This window comes from Fistularia commersonii, chromosome 1, assembly GCF_037954325.1.
Source record: "Fistularia commersonii isolate RoL2024-O1a breed Wild chromosome 1, RoL_Fcom_v1.0, whole genome shotgun sequence".
In the NCBI taxonomy this organism is placed as follows: Eukaryota; Metazoa; Chordata; class Actinopteri; order Syngnathiformes; family Fistulariidae; genus Fistularia; species Fistularia commersonii.
In genome coordinates, this window is record NC_141284.1 from 29,182,284 (window position 1) to 29,202,316 (window position 20,033).

At 49.0% G+C, this 20,033-nt stretch overlaps 1 protein-coding gene and 1 long non-coding RNA gene across 3 annotated transcripts; one reads left to right on the forward strand and one right to left on the reverse strand.

Annotated features, from left to right (window-relative positions):
• Positions 1-465: 465 nt before the first annotated feature.
• On the reverse strand, positions 466-19,997 carry znf106a (zinc finger protein 106a). 2 transcript variants are annotated; one of them, XM_086159333.1, is made up of 22 exons: positions 19,264-19,997; positions 16,368-16,447; positions 16,067-16,128; positions 13,775-13,960; positions 10,204-11,994; positions 9,626-10,088; positions 9,463-9,532; positions 9,199-9,353; positions 8,962-9,022; positions 8,553-8,831; positions 7,257-7,956; positions 6,738-6,775; positions 5,933-6,078; positions 5,697-5,831; positions 5,451-5,567; positions 4,953-5,144; positions 3,634-3,696; positions 3,429-3,548; positions 2,846-2,917; positions 2,564-2,635; positions 2,347-2,493; positions 466-1,885 (listed from the first exon to the last, which is right to left on the reverse strand). In XM_086159333.1, the coding sequence occupies exons 2-22, from the start codon at positions 16,443-16,445 to the stop codon at positions 1,829-1,831; spliced, it is 5,004 nt and encodes a 1,667-aa protein (XP_086015459.1). In that variant the 5' UTR covers positions 16,446-16,447; positions 19,264-19,997; the 3' UTR covers positions 466-1,828. The 2 variants fall into 2 exon arrangements, with proteins under 2 accessions (XP_086015459.1, XP_086015467.1); XM_086159341.1 differs by lacking the exon at positions 19,264-19,997 and having other exon boundaries at positions 16,368-19,125.
• Positions 5,851-15,248, forward strand: LOC147238122 (uncharacterized). The gene is made up of 2 exons (XR_015107095.1): positions 5,851-6,070; positions 14,226-15,248. It is a non-coding gene; the product is annotated as an uncharacterized LOC147238122 (long non-coding RNA).
• Positions 19,998-20,033: the final 36 nt, after the last annotated feature.

The window sequence follows — 20,033 nt, forward strand, 5'->3', positions numbered from 1 at the left end:
GTGGGTTTTTTTTTCTCCCTTCATTTATCGGCGCCATCCAGCAGCGTTCGGGAAGAATACTTAACTTACTTATAACTCGGCCACTGCATTCAATTGTTTTTAAAATATTCTCTTCAATTGGAAACACTTTTGTTGCAGTATCACCATTTTTTCCATAAATATCTGACATCTCTCCTTAAAACTCAATTCTGCTGTAGCATCTTTGTCTCCACATTAATTCTGATATATTAAACCTTTATTTCAAGCTTTATTTTCCCATAAATTTACTTCTTTCTTGAAATAGTGACTTCATTCGCATTAAAGTAGGATTTTATTCTTGTGAGACTGGCCTTACGTATCATTCCACTTATCTCATTAATTCATAGATTTATGCCTTTTGAAAATCTTTTTTCTTTTTCCCAGCTTTGCCCCGACTCCCAGATGGCTTATTTGACACAAGTCCACCAAACAAACAAACATTGCTCATTATGTTGCATTTTTTAATTATAATTATTGTTATTATGAAACTTCTTTGATTGCACTTAAAAAAAAAAAAAAAAAAAAAAAAAAATCAACAGCTTTGGAAACAACTGAAGAAAAAAAAAAAAAAAGGGAACTCTGGCCCAGCGGGTAGGAGGTGAGCTGCATGCTTTCCTCAGAGTTTGGAAGATGGCGGCCGGGAAAATGTTAATTAACCCTCGGAGGGACACAAAGAGCCCCGGTTAGATTAAAATCAAGTGATTACAATTGTGTGTATATATTTATATTTTCATGGCTGTTCTCAGGGAGGGGGGTGAGGTATGGCATGGGGCGCCTCAATCAAACACCTCCGCAACTCATCCTTCACCGACAGTCTCTCTTTCTCGCCGCCCCAAATATTCTTCACCACAGCAGGTTTCAAACTTGTGTCGTAAAAATAAAACAACAGACTCACTTTAGATTCACTCGGGGGGATTGAAGAAGAAAACACAACAAACACTTCTGGACTCTGGGACCTTTCAAGGGACGAAAAACTCACAGATTAACATTTAAAAACTGTAGGAACACACACACACACACACAGACACACACACACACACACACACACACACACACACACAGACACACACACACACACACACCACCGGCATGTATCGGTTCCGTCACTGCAAATGTAAATTCTCCAAACAGCCAAGACGCATTACACTGCATCAAAATCCCTCTACACCTTTATATTGATGAGCAACTACCAAAAGAAAAAAAGAAAAAGAAAGAAAAGAATCCACATAGAAAAACAAAAGTTTTTAGTTTGTTTTTTTTTAATTCAAAAGAAAAAAAAAACTCCTAACGCCTTGAAAACATGACTAATCAGTCAGATCTAATCGAGGGTTACTGAGTTGCTCTGAAAAATCAAACATGTCACAGCTGCGCGACAACGATAAGAACACCTCCAGCCCATGCCATAGCCGAGCCCAACCATCTCAAAAACTCTACCTGGTTGTTTGGCTCTTATTTCAGTGGCAGTTTCAACGGAAATGCATGACGTTCCCTCCTGCCCCGGCAACGCTGGAGTTCCCTCCATTACAAAAAAAAAAAAAAAAAAAGAATACCTTTGTTTTTTGTCTAGTCCTGCTTTGGTCAGTAAAGAGAGGAGCTGCGGTGTGTTCGTGGTCAGTCAGGAAGACGGGATGGCGTGTTTGTCCCAAGTTTAAGAGGAGAAAAACAAAAAAAAGAACAACAACCAACCCTCCTTTTGGTTCCTGTCACATGGTTGGATTCCAACACTGAACATTAAGGATGGAGTCGAGGGACGCGGCGTCCAGAGAGGATTCCCCCCCAATATGGGAGGTGGAAGTGGGTGGAGACGCCCTCAAGGCTCCAGCAGGGCCTCCTCCTCGGCGTGCTGCTGCATGTGGAGGAGCAGCGCCTGCAGGGACACACCGTTACACCCAGTCAATACCTGGGGGTTGAAAGTTGCATTTTGAATTGAATTTAAACCCTGTCTCTCCATTAGGAGTATGCGCGCGTGTGCATGTACGCACGCGCGCACAAAAACCACTGAGATCGGGACACGATACATGCAGTACCGCTTCCATCCAGAAGCAAAAAGAAGTAATTTTGTGGTCTACACCTGACAAGCTGAATTAAAACTGAAAAAGATAAAAATATCATGGAGCCGTTTTCCCCGATAAGTGTCCCGCTCTCAATGTGCTGTGTGTGACTCAAACACTGATTTAAAGATGGCCAATGGAAGCTCTGTGTGTCTTTCCACTACAAAACAATGGCAGCATTGTTCCTTCACAGCAGCAGAATCGCTAAATCAGTCCATCACATCTCAGGCGGCGCGACGACGTCGTGGAACCCGGCGTAGGTGTTTGGGAGGAGCACCTGCTTGGAGCTGTTGCGGGCGGAGAAAACCTCCTCGCAGTCTCTCCAGCGGCACCGGAGCGTCTGGAAGTTGGAGGCGACGTGGTCGTGGAGCAGGTGTTGTTGCAGGTGCTCCATCACCCCGAGCACCATGGAGCAGCCGTGCCACTGTGGACCATCGCACGCCGTCAACCGCTGTGTGAGGGACCGGACCGCATCGACCGTGTCAGGTTCTTACCCGGCAGCAATAGTTCTGCATCAGGTTCAGCTTGACCGCCTGGACGCTGCCATCATAGCAGCCTGTGTAGATCTGGAACACACACACACACGCACACACACACACACACACTATGTGAAGAACCGCACAGACACCCAGTGGCTACAGAGGCAGGCACGGTGAAATCAAATAAAACAATCAAGTCATTATTACATTTTCTGTCTGTATGATTTCAAAGACAAGCGACAGCTTTAGCCTTAAAAACATGGTGTGTGATTTCAGTCCGAGGAGACGCCGCCTCACCATGCTCCTGTGCACGGCCATGCACATCACCATGTCCTTGTGTCCTCCGTACACCTGCAGCTGCTCGCGGCTCTGCGGAGGCCGACGGGAAGGTCGGGCGCAACAAAGAACAGAAATGACGTTTGCAGGTCTTTTCCGGGACACCGTCAACAACGGCCTGATGAAATGACATGATACTTCCTTCCCTCTCCTGGTTTAAAGCTCATACACGACTGACGCAGAAAAAAGTGATTAAGTTCTTTATCTCCTATAATGCAATTACAAAAACAAAAATGTCATACATTCTGGATTCATTACAAATCAACTGAAATATTGGAATATTATTTTGATATTGCTGATTATGGCTGACATCTTAAGAAAACTCAAAAATCCTATCTCAAAATTATTAGAATATCATGAAAAAAGTCATTTTTTCGTTTTTTTTAATTGCATTACGGACGATAAAGAACTTCATCACAATATTCTAATTTTCTGAGACAGTCCTGTACTTTGAATTGTTTGATTTCTTTTCCTTTTTTGTAATTTTGTCAAGGTCAAGGATTATACGGTTCATTTGACACAGTAATGGTTGACGGCGGCGGACCTGGAGGTCGTGGACGCGAACCAGTTTATCCAGGCAGGCTGTCACCATCACCTTTCCCAGGACAGTCACCACGGTAACGGCGTGGCTGTGGCCCTTGTAGACCCACAGCAGCTCTCCGCTCTGAAAGTCAGGGCTCAGAAGGTCAACACGGGACACACACACACACACACACAACACCACTTACTGACTGACGACACACACTTACATGGATGTTGTGGGCGTAAACACACTGATCGCTGGAGCCGCTGAAGACCAGGTCGTTCACCACCTGAGAGAGAGAGAGGGAAAGATCAGCCGTCACAAACAAACACTTCACCCGCCAGTTTCCTCAGAGGCGGCCGTTTCTTGCCAATGTCAAAATTCAAGTTGGTATTAAATTTAACATGAGCCGAAACGCCATGTTGTTACCCGACGGTGTGTGTGTGTGTGTGTGTGTGTGTGTGTGTGTACATATTGATACTAATGGACTCCTTACACTGCGGCTCCGAGCGGCTTGGGAAAATAAATTATAAATATTTAATTGAAGTATATTTCATTTGCGTTAATTCCTTTTTTTAACTCTTAGTTCTAAGTTGGAAGATTATTGTGATCTTGAAATATTAAAATAAAATTATATTTATTATTTTTCGCCGCTCAAAATAACCCTGGCGGAAGCCGGTATACCCGCCGGCCGGTAAAGTCCCGATGTGCAGATGCTGTGCGCAGAAGTTCAGGAGCAGAAGTCCCATAAACCTGGTAAAATAAATATTTATGAAGATATTTTGCAAATATTTATTTTTTATTGTTTACTGACACAGTGATTTTTTCCAAATTTATTTATAAAATTCAGGTCAAGGCTCCGCTACACGCTCTGAAAGCCCAAAGCTCAAAATGAGTTCATGACATAAATAAAATTTAATTTTCTCTGTGATACTTTGTGAATTTCGGAAGCAACACACTTCACACTTGTTTATACAAAGTGTAAAGGTAATAAAAAGCAATATATACAGTGGTACCTTTATTTTAGACGTCAAAAAGTAATTGCGGCTCCCAGTATTTTCTTTTCCGAGGAAACCGGGTCCAAATGTCTCTTTGGGAGTTAAAGGTTGCCGACCCCTGGACTAGTCCAGTAGTGGGTGGGAAAACTTTTTGGCTCAGGGGCCGCATCGACTTTGCAAATTTGACAGACGGGCTGGTTCGGCACAAGATACGATACATATAAAACGCATTTGTTGACAGAACATATCAGACTCGTCTGACATTGGCTTCGAGAATAAAACCAGCTCTGACGTTTGCTTGCATTTCATGCACAAACCGCTTCTTCCCTCGTAGCTTCACGTCCAGCTTGTCCACGTTCAAGGCTAAATCACAAAGCCAATCGGTGTCATTCAGCTCAGGAAAATTCTCAAGGAGCTCCAAAAGAGGAAATAATCTCCTGTTGAGTTCTGCTCCCATCTTTGGCGGGCCGGATGTGGCCCGTGGCGGGCGCGGTTTGCCCCCCCGCCCCTGGACCATACAGTGTTAGTGGGTAGATGGGCGGCGCACCTTCATGCAGAGGACGCTCTTGGTGTGTCCGCCCAGCGTTCGCAGCAGGAGTCCGTTCTTGGCGTCCCTCACGCTGATGGTGTTGTCGTAGGAGCCGACCAGCAGGATCTTCCTGGATCCCTCCTGCGTGGACGCCAGGCAGCTGACGGCCCGCGGGCCGTGGCACTCGAACACCTCCGTCTGCTTGTTGGTCTGAGACCAGACCGTTTGGGGCAAACAGATAAGACGCACTGATGGAGACGGGCATCGCCGACCTCTAACGGACCTTCATCTCCATCTTAGGTCACCAAAGATCGGCATACGAGTGACTCTCAAACATATCGCTGTGGTGACACGGTGGAACCTCCTCCGATTATTACTTATGTAACACAAAAGGACGAGAGGGCGCTTTGAAACGCCAATCAAAAAAGCCAATTCAAAAGAGGAGTTTAAAGTGTCGTGTTTGTCTCTCCGTCAGCGGCTGATTGGCCTGTAATGCTGCGCCGTGTCAACACCTACCTTGAGGTTAAAGGTCACGACGGTGCCGTTCGCCAGACCGGCGTACAAGAACTTCCAGCGGCTGTGGAAGCAGAGGACCCGGTCCGGGACGGAGAACTGCTGCTCGAACTCCTGCGTCTGTGGAGGAACGGCGTCCACAATTTCACACGGAGGTCATCGGCTTTATCAACTTTATAATCGAGCGCGATGGAGACATTCGGTCTGGGCGCGTCAGGGACGGCGCGCACAGAGCGGGAAGTGACGGACCTTGAGGTTGTAGCAGCGGACGGTCTGGTCGCTGGAGCCGGTGTACAGGCGGAAGTGCAGGCAGGGGGCGGCCGAGACCCACAGGCAGCTGACCTTCGAGCTGTGACCTTCGAACACCGCCACGCATTTACGGCTCTGGAAGCGAGGAAAACACGGGCGGGAAGGTGACGCCGAGTCCGCCGCGGCCTCGGCTCGGGGCGAGGCGGGAGGCGGGAGGCGCCTCGGTCCGCACTCACCACCAGGTCGAAGGCTTTGACGGTGCGATCTCCGGAGCAGGTGTACAGCAGCCCGTTGTGGATCTGCATGGCGTTCACCGCCTCCTGGTGGCCCTGGAACACACCCTCGCTGGGAACGTCGTCCTCGAAGCGGTCAGAGTAAGCGCCTGCACGCAACAGTCACAACAAACTCATGTTCAGCATCTCACCGTCTTCGATTGGACCCAAGTCAGCTCAGGGTTCCACCGCAAACCTTTTCCAGGACACCAGCTTTCCCTCTCCATACTAGTCTACTTTAGAACTAGTCTTCTTTAATGATTAACAGTAATCAATACTGAGTACTCGATTATAAAATCCAACCAAACCGACTGGTTACCATCGGAAGTGACCCGGACAGCAGCATCACTTTTCAAACTGCTGCTGATGTTGAAACACAAAGTTGCTGAGATGACCTGGTTTCAAAAAGTGCGCTTCTAAACGGGAGCGTTTCAATTTTGTCACCGCATATTTTCCTGAAAGTAGTTTAACCTAAGATTGAACCAGTTCAGTGTGTTGCGGTTAATAATCAATAGAGGCCCAGCGCATAAGTCGAAGTCATCGTGTTCCTCACAGCGGTGTCTCTGTGAACTGAAGCGCTCCATGAATATCTTTGCCCTAAAAAGACGCCTTGTAATTCTGGCCCTGCAGACCAGGACGGGACTCGACAGATGCTCCACAAGCATCGGCGTCCGCTTTTCGTTGTTTGCAGGCTTTGTGACCAGGAACCAAACAAGGACCGTCGGCCGGGCTCTCGGCTCGGCGTGGACGTCTGCGCAGAGAATCTCACCTGACGAGGTCTTTGTCGTGACGGGCGTCGGCATCTCACTGAGACAGAGGAGAGGGAGGATGGTTTACAGAATTCTCCCCACACACACATGCTAGAAGCAGTCCTTGTACGCTGCTCTCAGCAAAACACCTTTGTTAAATGAGAGCACTTCTTGCATCGAGGGAATTTATGCGTCTGGCCATTTGCGTCTTGTGGATTTTATCCATATCCCCCAGAACTTTGTCTCCTCGAGCTCTGACATGCTGGAGTCAATATTCTCCACATATTTACAGGATACAGTCAAGTGTCTCCCTTTTCTTGGTGTTTTTTTTTTTTTTGGGAAACATTTGGTTCTAATTGAGATTCCCGATGATTTCAAGTTAGTTTTCTTATTACGGTGATCTGGAACGTGTTGCAAATTGAGATGGAAGGACAAAAGTAACCGCATGTGTAGTTTAAACCTAATTTCTGGATGCTCAAGAATAAATGGCGACCTAGATTGTCATTAAAGAACGTTTGATGAACAAGAATAAAACTGACCTCCCGGATGATTTACACACGTCCATGTCGCTGGTGGAGGTGACTTCATTGCAGGCCAGGTTGTGGGGTTCCTGCCTGGAGGTGTTCGGGATCCGGGCGGCCTGCCGACACGTGGCGGTGACCTCCATGCATTCTTCCGAGTCCAAGTTCCCCGTCAGCTCTTCGGGACCCGCCTTCTGCAGAGACGCCCGTCGGTGCTCCTCCGCGGCCTCGTCGTCTTCTCTGGGCGGAGAGGAGGCGCCGCCGCTCTGGGAGCCGCCGCTGGGCCTCCTGCGCGGTCGGAGCCACCTCGGCCTGGAGGTCTCGGCGTCCAGCTCGGTGTCGCTGCTTTCGGGCCGCGCCGTGCCTTGAGCCTTGTTCAGCACCTTCCGCTTCTTCAGCTTCCTAACCCTCTTCCCGCCCCGCAGCTCCGGCGGAGAGGACGGCGCGTTTTGGACCGAGGGGGCTTCGGTGGACCGGGGGCCCGAACTCTCGGCGAGGCCGCCCACCGCGGAGCTCCTCCTGCTGGCCGAGAGCTTTGGGGGGATTTGGGAGTCAGACGGAGGGCTGGCGCAGTTCCTGGTGGCCCGGACGGTCACCTCCGTCTTCTGGAGCGGCCCCGACCGGCTCTCCTTGCAGCCGGCAGGCTCTCCTGGGGCCTGATAGAAGTCACACTTTCTTACACAGAACGGCTTGAGGTCGAGGGTCGGGTCTGCGAGATCTGAAGAAAATGCAGATAAAGACAATGTCGATTTAATCGACATGGCACATCGGGAAAATGGTGAGAACGACATTTGTTTTAACGGGATTATAAATCCTATGAGAAATATTGCGCTTGATGTCACCGTTCATCTTATTTACTTCGTCAATGGGTTTCTATACAAACGCGTCGATTTCTTGTTACTTTTCTCGCACCGTTTCCTCAAGACAGAAAAATTGAGGACCATTTCCATCCAGCGGTGCCACACAAACATCACGGTTTGATCGGTCGCCGTTTCGTGGACCGAGTTCATGGGGGAAAATGAACTGTGCAGAAACTAGCATGACCACTAGCTCCACTAACTAACTCCACTAGCTCCACTGAACGCCACAGGAGGTCTTTCCTACCTGAGGCTATCAGACTTTTTAATTCCTCTTCCCTCAGCCGCAGGGAATCTTCAAATCTTTGTAGTTAACAGTTAAGACAATTTATATTTCATTGTATTTCTTATCCTTCCTCCTTCCTACTATTATCTATTACTGTTACGTTTTTACTTGAAACTCTGGCACAACAATTTCCTTCGGGATAAATAAAGTTGTTCTCATCTCATCTCATACCGGTGGGAGGTGCGGCGGCGGAAGCGTTGTTGTCCCCGGCGTCCGAGGCCGAGCTGACCATGATTGGAGACTGGGGTTCCTCCTTGATGGCTACGGGTTTGTAGGCGGTAGCGGGGCTGGAGAGAGGGGAGGCGCAGCCGACACGCTCACCCAGACCGGCCTCGCCAGCGGCGTCCGGGACGGACGAGGAGGTCAGAGAGGAGGGCGCGTGACGCTCGGCTTCCGGTGAATCCATCTTTTCTTCTTTCAGTTCCACCGCAGACGGCATTTCCAAAGTACCTGCATCCAAAGCGAGAAGGTTCAGACGCCGGCACTGTTTTGAAAGTACTAACATTTATTCACTGCAAAAACTCCCAACCGGGCGGCAGCGTTCGTGTTACCTCCACGTCACATCACGGCGGGTCCCTACCTTGCATCCCTTTCAGCAGCTCGATGCGTCTATTCCTGAGCGTGCTCATCTCTGCCGTGATCTGAAAAAGGAAGCGGTGGAGGAGGAATTCATTCAGAGACGCACACAGGAACGGGGTCACCTGAACATTTTACAATGCAGAGAATGTCTGCCGTCGCTCCCTGGCCAGCAGACACTAAACAGCAACATTCTCCTGCTCCAGTCATCGGTGTTTGCCAGCTTCTACCTTCAACCCACCTGCTCCTTGACGGCCATGAAGCGCTGCACCTCCATGTAGGCTGCCTGGAGAGCAGCCCGGGCCTGGACCAGGCTGGTGTCCACCGTCTGCAGGGAGCGACTCAGCTCCTCCTCTCGCAGGGACACCGCCAGCAGCTTGTCGATGTGCAGACGCTCTGCATCCAAACCCGGGGTGGAGGCACGCATCAGCGGGGGCGGAGCCACGACATCCAAATCCATCCGTGCACGATGGAGAGCGTTCATCTTCCGACGGTATATACTTACCCCTTTTGGACCTGATCTTTCTTCTTTTGTTATCGTGCTCCAGTCCGGAGGCCTCTGGGCTTTGAGCATCCTGGGGATGGAAGGACAGGAGGAGGCATAGTTTGTCATCTGTTAGCATTTGTGCTCCAAAGCTTCAGAACTTCTCCCGGCATCTCCTTCTCACCCCGGCTGCTCGCCGCCTCTTCCCCGCTCCCTGACCGTCCAGCTGCTCCGTTCCCGAACTGCTGTCCCCGAGCGCCGAATCCGGCCGCCGGACAGCCTTCGGCGCTTCTGGCGCCCCTCCGACCGGCTGCACCTCCGATTTGATCGCGGCCCGGCCCAGAATCTGCTCCACGTCTTGCCGGCACGGCATCGCTTTGTCTTTGGCGGCTATGGTTTTAGGGGGAGGGGAGGATCTCTGCGGCCCGGAGCTCTGGCTCTGCTGCGTCTCCTCGGACGCCCGGGCCGGATATTGCGAGCGAGCGGATGCGGGAGCGATGCTACTCTCTGACAAGGAGCGTTTGCGAGATGCGGCGGGAGAAGAGCTGTCCATCAGCGACTCCCACTGGAAACCCTCCAGCAGGGGGACGTCATCTTCCTCCTGGCTCTGGTCCTCCTGTTCCAAAGGAACCATCTCAATCCCAAACCTGGAGGCAGACGAGACCGAGCGCGGCGCAGGTAAATTCGAAGTACCTTTCTAAGTGCGGGTACTAAAAGCTTCTAAAAACTAAAAGCTTCGGCGGCGGCGGTCGGACGTCTCACCTGGGCAAGCCCTTGGCTTTGTCCTGCTTCTTCCGAACCTCCTGATACACCTGCTCCCAGTTTACAGTGCGGCGAGAGGCCGAGGAGCTGATGAGTTGGCGCACGGTCGGTTTGAGGCCGGAGTCCTTCTCCGAGTCGCTTCTTCTCGACTCGCTCAGGTTGCGGACCCGTCTCGCGATGTTCAGATTGGGTTCGCGGGCGCCCGCTTTGCCCTTGGAGACCATGTGCTTGGTCAGGTCCCGTTTCAGGGCGGAGGGGAGGCTGAGCTTGGACCGACCCGACACGTTGGCCTCGTCGCTCCTGCAGGCGTCGCTCTCGGAGCCGAGCGGAGCTTCGCCGGCCCGGGCGGCCTCCGCCGCGCCCGCCGCTTCGGTTCCCGCCTCGGCCCTGCCGGAGGCCGCCGGCCCCGCGGCGGACGTGCTGACGTGAAGCGACTGGAGGAACCGGCTGCCGTCTGAACACGGGGAAGGCTTTTCTTTGCCGTCTCTGCTAGAAGAACTTCCACCTGAGTCGGGAAGGGATGGCTTGGCCGCATTCTGTCTGCAGGTGTTTTCTTTGTTTCCGCCGGCAGCCTGGTTCTGTGCCTGATCCTTGAGCCGCTCCTCAACACTTTGCCAAGCCTCCTCTAACCTGCCGCTACCGGAGGTGTTTAAGGAGCTACTTTTGTCCAGAACACCTCCGACATCCTTCTTGGACGTTTCTGGAAGCTTCTGTCCTTGCCTCGACTGCAGCGGCCCGACAGAAGGAGCCTTGCCTCCGCCGGGCGCCGTGGACTTGGATTGCGAGAGCACGTGGCCGGAGGCTTTACCGACTTGAGCCGAGGGGACTTTTCTAGCGTCTTGCGGCAAAGGCACAGCCGCCTTGACATTGGCGTGCGCCGTCGATGTCATTTTGTCGTTTTGAGCGCTGCCACTTCTGCTGCCGCTGCTACTCCGATCTCTGGATTTGCCTTTTGGATTCTTTTTCGACTTCCCTTTCTTGCCCGCACATTCTGCGCCGGAGGCGAGCTGATCGTTCCTCTGCTCCGGTCTGGACTGCCGGCCCGAAGCGCTCGACTCCGGTGTTTTGTCCTGCTTCTTGGGGAACTTCTCTGGCGCGGTATCTTTGTGGAGTGCAGAATCAAAGCCCTTTGAGACCGGATAAGGAGACCAGCGACAGCTTTTGTCCAGCTTTGGATTGCTACCGAGAGTCTTGGAGTTCTTGTGATCGCCCTCGGGATTGTGGTCCTCCCCGTTGCAGATCCCCCCGGGACGCTGACCGTAGGGATGGGCCGAATTATTTGAATTAGCGGCACCGGAAAAGAAATGTGGCGGACGTGGATACATCGCGGGAGGGCCCCAGAATCTGAGCGGGCCGTTCCTCGGTGGGAAGTGGGAAACGTTGTTTCTGCCGTAGACCCCGTAATTGCTGCCGCCTCTGCTGACCCAGGGCAGCCGACCCTGGGAGCCGCCGGAAAACGAGCCCGGGTTTCCCCAACATTCTTGAGAATTAAAGCTCCTGTCGTGCAAATCCCCGGAGGGCCATCGCTGGAAGCCGGGAGGCGCCTGAGCGTGCCAGGTGGCGCTCTTGCCCTGGTTCCCCTGGTGCCAGGGCTGAGGCTCCCCGGCTCTGACGCCATCCTGCCTGCCGTTGTACCAAGACTTGTGCTGCCTGGGCCTGTCTGACGGCGGGCGCCAACCACATTCCAGCTGAAAATGCTCTTTCGCTTCCTTAAGCCTCTGCTGGAACTCCTCCCTTTTCCTTCGTTCTCCTTCTTCTTTGGCCAGTTTCGCTGCAGCCGCCTCCTCTTTCCTGCAGACAGGCAGATACAGATGGAAGGACCGTGTCGTCATCAGACACATTTTACCCAAAAACAGAGTCCAAGGCTGTGAGGTTTCCCCTCAGACACGGCTTACAACAGATACTCTCCGGTTTCCCTGCTTCGTTACTACTTAGCATCTCTCGGTTACATTCCCGGGCATCCGCGTGACGGCGGCTGTGTCATGCGATACCAGGTGATACCAGGTTCACGCCGAGGTGGTCTTAAGCCCACGGCTGCATCAGATGTCTGTCTGTCTGTCTGTCTGTAGACACCGACTAGGACGAGAACAAACTCCATCCCGCGTGGATAAAAGGGTCATCATTTGAGTTTACGGTTTTCTACACGAAGGCTGAAATTTTTCTTTCTGACATTTGTTGTTCCTCCTTAACAGCTGCAGCTACAATGGCTTTGTGTCACAGGTCCCCATTCTAGTCAGACTTTTCAAAGTGTTTCCATCCTTTGCAAGAAGATGGGCAGAAGAGCAGCAGCTTAGCTGATCGGGCTGCATCGCTTTCATTGAACTTGTACGTAGCAGCACAAAGTGATAAAATCAACCAGCACCAACGTAGCTCTGGACGGTGGACGGCGTTTGTGCTAGTCCACCTGACATTATCTAAACTGGAAAAATAATCTTTTTCATGCATTAGAAAAGAGTGCATGCTGACGTGCACTCGGTTGCGTTTCCAGAGTTAAATGGCGCGATGCCACACCGGCGGGCGTGGAACGAGCCGGCACACAGCGGGGCCGGCAGTGACGGCTTCTGTTTTTCATTCAAAACAAATTTTAAATCGGATTTACGTCCTCACCTCGGGGACAATAAGCTGTGGAGGACAATATTAGACAAATTCAGAAGCTTGAGTTGGGAATCGGGACTTTGGTCTCAGAGGTAAGTGTGAAATCAGCCGAGTGACGAGCTTCCCTAGAGATCCGAAAAGCCCTTTTAAAGGGAAAAACTTCCTAACTGACTTTTGACATTTGAGGCCAAACAGTGTGTTTCATTGTCGGACGCCCACTTGATGGCTTTTGGATAATCTTGGGCAGCTGAAGGCTGAACTCTGCGCGAGCGGTCATGTTTTTTTTAGGCTGGGGGTCGGACATATGACCCCGGGCGGGTTCACGGTGAAGCAGTGGCTAAAAGGGGCTGCTGAGCGCTGCCAAGCAGAATGTGACTATAGATGGCAGACGCTCCAACACAAGCGTGTTCGTGAGCACTTCTTTCCTTCAACAACTCTGGAGAAATCATAACGTATATATATATATATATATATATATATATATATATATATAAATTAAAAAAATGTGTTTGTGTAGCAATAAACCAGGACTGATGCTAATCACTGAAAACTTTCAACCCAGTGAGGCTGACAAAGTAAATCATTTAAAATCATAATACGATCAATAAATACAATCATGTATTTCCAGTTGTTTACAGTTAAGAGTAAACAACCCAGATGTTGTGCAGTGACAACAGCAGCCTCTGCTGTCACACAGTTGGACTTCCAGGACACCCGGGAGTCATATTTGGTCGCTTGGGATTTATCAGACTTTTCACGTGTACGATATTAGCCGAGTGCTGACGCGCCGGCTCTCGCCGACCGTCGGAGGGAATCGCTCGTTCCTCGCAGCTCTCGACAGAAGAACGCTCGAGCGTTGGAAGCGCTATTTGTATTTCCTGGATCCGAGTGAGAACTAGGATGACGTCGTATCCCATCATTGCAAAACAATTAGAAAATGGAGTGAGTTTTCACATTGATGACGTAAACATCTTACCGGCTCTGTTCCTTTCTCTTCTCGACGAGGTCCACCAAGGCCGGGTTGAAGTAGTCTTCATCGTGGCCGTCCTGAACCTGGCTTTTTTCCACGTTCTGCTTGTGTGTGGCGCTAGAAATGTGTCCGGCGTAATCGGTCAGGCTGGCCAGAGTGACCTTGCACACTCTGCACTCGTGGCCGCAGTCCCTGGGAAGGAGAGCCGACAGCGGGCTTTCAATTGTTCCTTCGGGCATCTTTCTGAAATGGTCTGCAGAGCTTTGGGCTCTACTGTCTGTTACTTCAAAGAATCAGGAAAGGAGAATACTCCACAATCCTTCCAAAAAAAACAGCTTGTCCAAATTTCTCTATCTGCGATAGATCAGGAGGTAACTAACTTATAATTTTCTTTCGTACAAAAAAAAAAAAAAGTTGAAATTTCTTATCTTCCTGATCGTATTTTCCCTTTCTCCAGCAGACGGCGGGTGGCGTGGCGAGGCGGGAGGAGCGGCTCTACCCGGGCAGCATGCTAATCTAGCGGCGTCCGTCCAGCCGGGCGAGCGGCGCGGCCCAGACGCATGCGGGGCGGCGGGCTGGGAAGGCGAGGAGCCCTCAGCCTAGAGCGCCGTCATGATGGTGTCCGCTGCACTCTGACACCGTCTCAGACCTGCGTCTGGATATGACTCGCCGCCCGTGTCCCGGAGCCAGGACCCGGCCCCCCTCCGGCCCCGGCGTGGGTTATTAAAACCGGCGTCCGGATCCGGCCGACCAATGAGGACGGGAGCCGGTGCAACCGGAGCCGGCAGCTGCTCGAACCCCCCCCTCTTTCAGAACCTCTCCCAAGTATGTCATGTGGTGACTCCCATCCAGCCAGCGGGTCCCGGTCAACTGCCTTTTTCAAATCTGTGTCACATTCCGCGTCCGTGACCCCGGTTGGCCGACTCTCCGTCCATTAGCTAGTTTTTTGGAAACCCGCGGCGATGAATTCCTCGGCGGCGAGCGCAGACCCTTGATTGGTTCTGGCCTCCTGCGAGCGCTCATGTGCTGGTGGCGTGTGCCCAACGTTGCACTTTTAACCTCTGAAAACACTCACATTTGGAATCAAGGAGAATCAAAATGAAGGAGAAGCAGCCCGTGAGATTTTTGTGGCACTAACCCTTACAAACAAGAACAAAAAACACCGAATCCAGGGATGTGATCAATGTCATTAAGAAGTGAAATTCAAATTGTACACGTTGGTGACGAAAGAGCGCTTCATGTGTTTTGTTCGAGACTGAATGAATATCCGCCTGTCCTGTAAAGTTTGCTAAACAAGCAGCATCGTGGCCTGGTATCCCGAGGGCAGAAATACTGGACAACAAGGCAACGTTTAAGGGTAAAAAAATGGGTTTTAACTTTGTGTCTCTTTTAAAACAGAAAGTTGTTCTCGGCCTTCGAAATCAACCTCATTTCAGTTCATTTACTGAATTATGTCCCATTAAATCCCCTTGCAAGGAAACGCATGTACGCACGTACTATATGACGACTGATAATTATTTATTGATGACCTACTTTTAAGTTTTACCGCGGCTTTCCTTCAATTTACACTTCCAGGAGAAGCCAGACATTTTACGTACTTTATTTTAATGGTTATAATATTTTTTTTTTTCATAGAATGCCGTTTCACAATTTTTTATCCCCTTGTTTTTGAAACAGTCATTTAATTTGACGCGTTAAACTCGGTCAGATGATTTCCAAACTAAAACCTTTGCGTCGCTTCTCCTTCACCAATAACGGACGGCGGTCAACGCTCGGCGCCCACATCTCCGATGAAAAGACTAACACTTTGCACATCCAAGTTGAAATACCACGGCAGTAACCTAAGAAGTACTGCAGCGCCGGCTCACTTGCCGCTGCGACAGGCCGCATACTTGTGGAATCTACAGGGAGTCACGGGACAGAACGGGACCGCCAGCTGCCCGGGTCGGCCTGTTGTTCCGGAGAGGATGCGACTAAAAATACATGCCTCATATCCACTCGCCCGGCGGCAGGGGAGCGCACGTGGCGGTGCGTGCACGTGCCTCGTGACCCAAATGCATCTGACCGAAACCCTTGGATCCAAGTCAAGCGCCGGTGCGCGGGGAACATCCTGAAGGTGCGGAACAAGTGCGGCTACATAGATAAGGAGCGGCTTTAGGTCATGTGACGCCCAATTCCAATTTGATGAAGGAAAGCCAAGGAATTGAATTGCGCTTTTTCCAAACGCCCGCCGAGGGAGCATCAAATCTATGGCTTTAAACCAACGGGCTGGTTATTTAGGGGAGGACAGCAGCTCACCGGCCTTTGAGCTTCTCCAACTCGCGGTGATGAAGCATACTCCTCATGTGCTCGTCCATCTCCTGCAGGTTCACAACACCAGAGAAGAGTTTGGGTTCTCAAATCCACCGACACATTTCTCCTTGCGCGACGACCACGGGAAAACCTTTTTTTTTTTTTTTTTTTAATATCATGCCTCAGATCGTGGCGATCCGGACAGAACAACATCAGTGATACATGCGGCACCTCAAAGAATTCATCAAGGGAAATGGCAGTTTATTCACAAAATTCCACAGTAAATTCCGATTTGTTCCAGAAATACCTGCTTGGAGGCGTGAACCGTCTCGCAGAGGATGCACTTCCTGTCTCTCGACATTTTGACTCGTGGAAATTCGCCCATAACTGTCCAAGGAGAAGAAATTACAGAGCTTTTTTAATACCGTCATGATTTATATATATATATATATAGATTATTTTAAAAGTGCGTGAACTACTGTAGGCAATATTCACAATTCTGAGAATGTTTTGTCCAATGTCATTTATTTTGATTATTTCAGAAGTTGGAAATAATTGCAAAAAGGTTTTTCCCTGAATGATCAGAAACTTTCCCACTTAATTCCTCAGTTTTCTCAGACTGCTTGCGAATTTCACCATAACTTTAGATCAACTATCTGTCTGTTTTGTTTTTTTCTGTGTTAAACTTAACATTTTCTGCAGGGTAAATTCCTCTTAGTTTTAGAAAGCAGTATTAAGGGTATTTTTTATGCAATCACTCAGTTGAAATTGCAAGGAAAACAGTGAACGGTGAAATTTGCAAAAGGAAAAAAAAGAAACACTTTAAACATTGACATGGATGATTCTCAGTATATCCACACAGTGAACCTGCCCTACATGCAACATTGATTTGATTTCAGATTTTGTTTTTTTTAACAATGCAAGAGGAGGCTGGGTCATTTGACAACCCCACCTAGCGCTTCAACAACATGCCTGGATGTTACAGCCAAATGCCAGCGCAGGGTTCAAGCTGGGCTCTGGTCTAATTCCAGCTTGCTGATGGAGCGACCCGGTCCCATAGAGCCGCAACACCACTATGTCTGTACTTGTTGAACGCTCACAAACAGGGGTGGAGTTCAGCATTTGAGTTGACCCACTGGTGACGCTCTATCCCTCTGCAGCTGACGAGAAGCTTTGGGCAATAAACCAATAGGCACTACAAATAGACTGGAAGTGGGTTTCGATACAGACACCTGTGATATACAGTGTTCTCTTAAAGTTTTTTTCTTTTTTCTTTCATAAATTGACTTCACTCTTTTCAGTATCTCACAAAAACTCCAAGAGTAAATAGCCTTTCTACATGCCTTTGAGAGACCCTGTTCTCAATAATCTAAAGAAAATAAAAAACTTTCGTATTTTCAAAAAGGATTTCAATGAAAATACATGGAGAGTCCAGCAAACACGCCATAGTTGTGAAAAACAGACGATATAATGACCAAAGATATGTAAAAAACATTAACCATAATGATTCAGCAGCGGTCTAAAAATATTGGTACAAACCAATTCTAGACAGTGTTCATATTATATATTATTGTTTCATTTTCGCCTTTATTCAAACTTTGAGTGACATATTTCATTCGCAAGTCATAGCGATAAAAACTTGGACAAGTGTAATTCTAAAGTAGAGCAAACTAAATTTCGTGTAGAATTAGAAACAACATTTGCTGAAAAGGGAAATCCCTCTGGTGTTTGTTAATCTAAAGAGTGGGATGACAGGAAGAAAAAGATCACATTTTCACAACTGTTTAAAGATCAATATTTGGATCAAATATCTGATTTAAATGGTCTTGATAGGGATGTGATTGGACTATTATGGCAGTGCAATAAATTACTGTTTCACTGAACTGACAATCCAGCCTGGAAATGTTTTTAGAACACAGAAAGGCTTATTTTCTCATTAAATCTGCATGAAAGTATAATTTTTAATGAAATATGATCGTGCTGCAGAGCTTCCCTGATCACACATGTTACCCGACCAAATCAAGAATATGTTGTTTTTGTCTTTACTGCTGGTCAGATCCTTTTTTCCCCCAAAGACCGTGCAGATCGAGTGACCGACGAAGGGGGAACATGATTTCCGGTGCAGAGTTTATAATTCCATAAATTAACTAATAGACAAGAGATTATTGGGAACAAAAAGGAAAAAAATATTTGGATTTTTTGCAATCAAATATCCACGTGTCTTATCTTCTGGTATATGAAAAACCTCCCACCCAGTGAACAGCAAACTTTTAAGAGAATATTTTGAATATGACTATGAATCCATAGCAGTTTATCGTTCCACTCTGTCCGCCCAGAGGGAGGCTAATATTATTAAGCGATGATCCATCAGGTCTTATTCCTTCTCCTGCATCTCCAGGGGCGAAGAGGCAGGAGCGCTGTTTACCTCAATAACTTCTGTCTATGTTCAGTTTTTAAGGCTGTAGATGCCCTTGGTACAATCACTTGTTTGACACGGAAAATGGGTTCAGAGGCCGGAAGATACTACAAACCGGCTTCGAAAAGCAAAGACTTGAAGGTGTGCAGGGAAGAGGGAAAGACCTCGACACAACACAACACAACACAACACAACACAAGACAACACGAAAGCTTGTTTTTCAATTCGCAGCGGAAAAAAGGCGCCTCCGTCCACGCCGGTGACGTCTTTGCAGAAAGATAGCGTGATGTGGGAGGCGTGTGCGGTGAAGGAAGTCACGTTAAAAATATAACTAACGCCGACCAATATCGAACACAGCCTGCAAAATGAGCCAAGTTTATCCAAACCACTTGTCGAGCTGCTTTTAAATTCTTGTTGCTCGTTTTATCGATTACCCTGAGGTGGTCCGTTTGTTGTTAGCTTAGCTGCAGCGAGCTGTTTCATTAGCCGCTGAGCTCAAGGCGCCCTTGGTCACTTCATTTTGCCACAAAAAGCAGACGAGGTGTACAACTTCTTGGCAATAACCAATAGCTGGCCAAAAGAAAATTCAAAGACATCGTAGTAAATGTTAACTCCCAGCACAGGCTGATCGATAGAACCAGCAGGTTAGCAAGGACAGCAGCAGCAGCATGCTAGGAAGACGCCAACGTGCCGCCGGTCTAATAAAGCCGTGAAATAACAACGAAACGATTCACACTGAAAGACAACGCTTGTAGACACCGTGAACTGAAACACGACTGCGTGCTACCTTTGTTTCATCCGTGTTTGTGAGAAATACTAGGGCATTTTCTCCTCCGCCGCCGCAGCTAACAGGTAGCCGTCGCTTTTCCGCCTCGCCCACAAACACAACAACGAGGGCGGAAGCTGCGTTCACGGGCCTCGGCCGCGGTGGGAAAACACACAACTCACACAACTCCACCTCTCCGGCGGTGGTTCACTTTGCATTACAATTACAATGACAATGACTGTGACAATCCAGTGTCTCGGTCATGTCTGTCTACAGAACAAACAACTTCACCTTAAAAGTTGATTTGAACACATCGCCTTGTCTCTCGGGCTGCTGGCAAAGGTTTCTACCTTCAAAACAAAGGCCTCCTCCTTTTGGGGGGAAACACCATCAGACTGGGAATTTAATCTGCAAGTGAGTTACACTTTTAAAAGTCACGGGCATGAAGGATTGAAACACTGGGTAAAGGGTCACTCCTGCAGATACGTTTTGTTATCAAATATCAACGCATTCTGACAAACACCTTTGGAAAGAAGAGTAACTTTCTTGTTCTGATGTCTCCTTCCAGTATAACATAAATTTACCGTCAAAGAATAGAGGTCTTTGAACAATGAGGATTCCAGGATTCGGTTTTCATGTTACGTTTCACGTTGGTTTACTGGTCCATCCGCCTTCCACGCTGTTTGGATGACTGACGATTTCGATAATCGTGCCTGGATTATCAGAAAACAGCTGAGGATCTATTTTTCTTTCCCCATCGGAGGAATATTCCATTCTTTTAAAAGATGCCA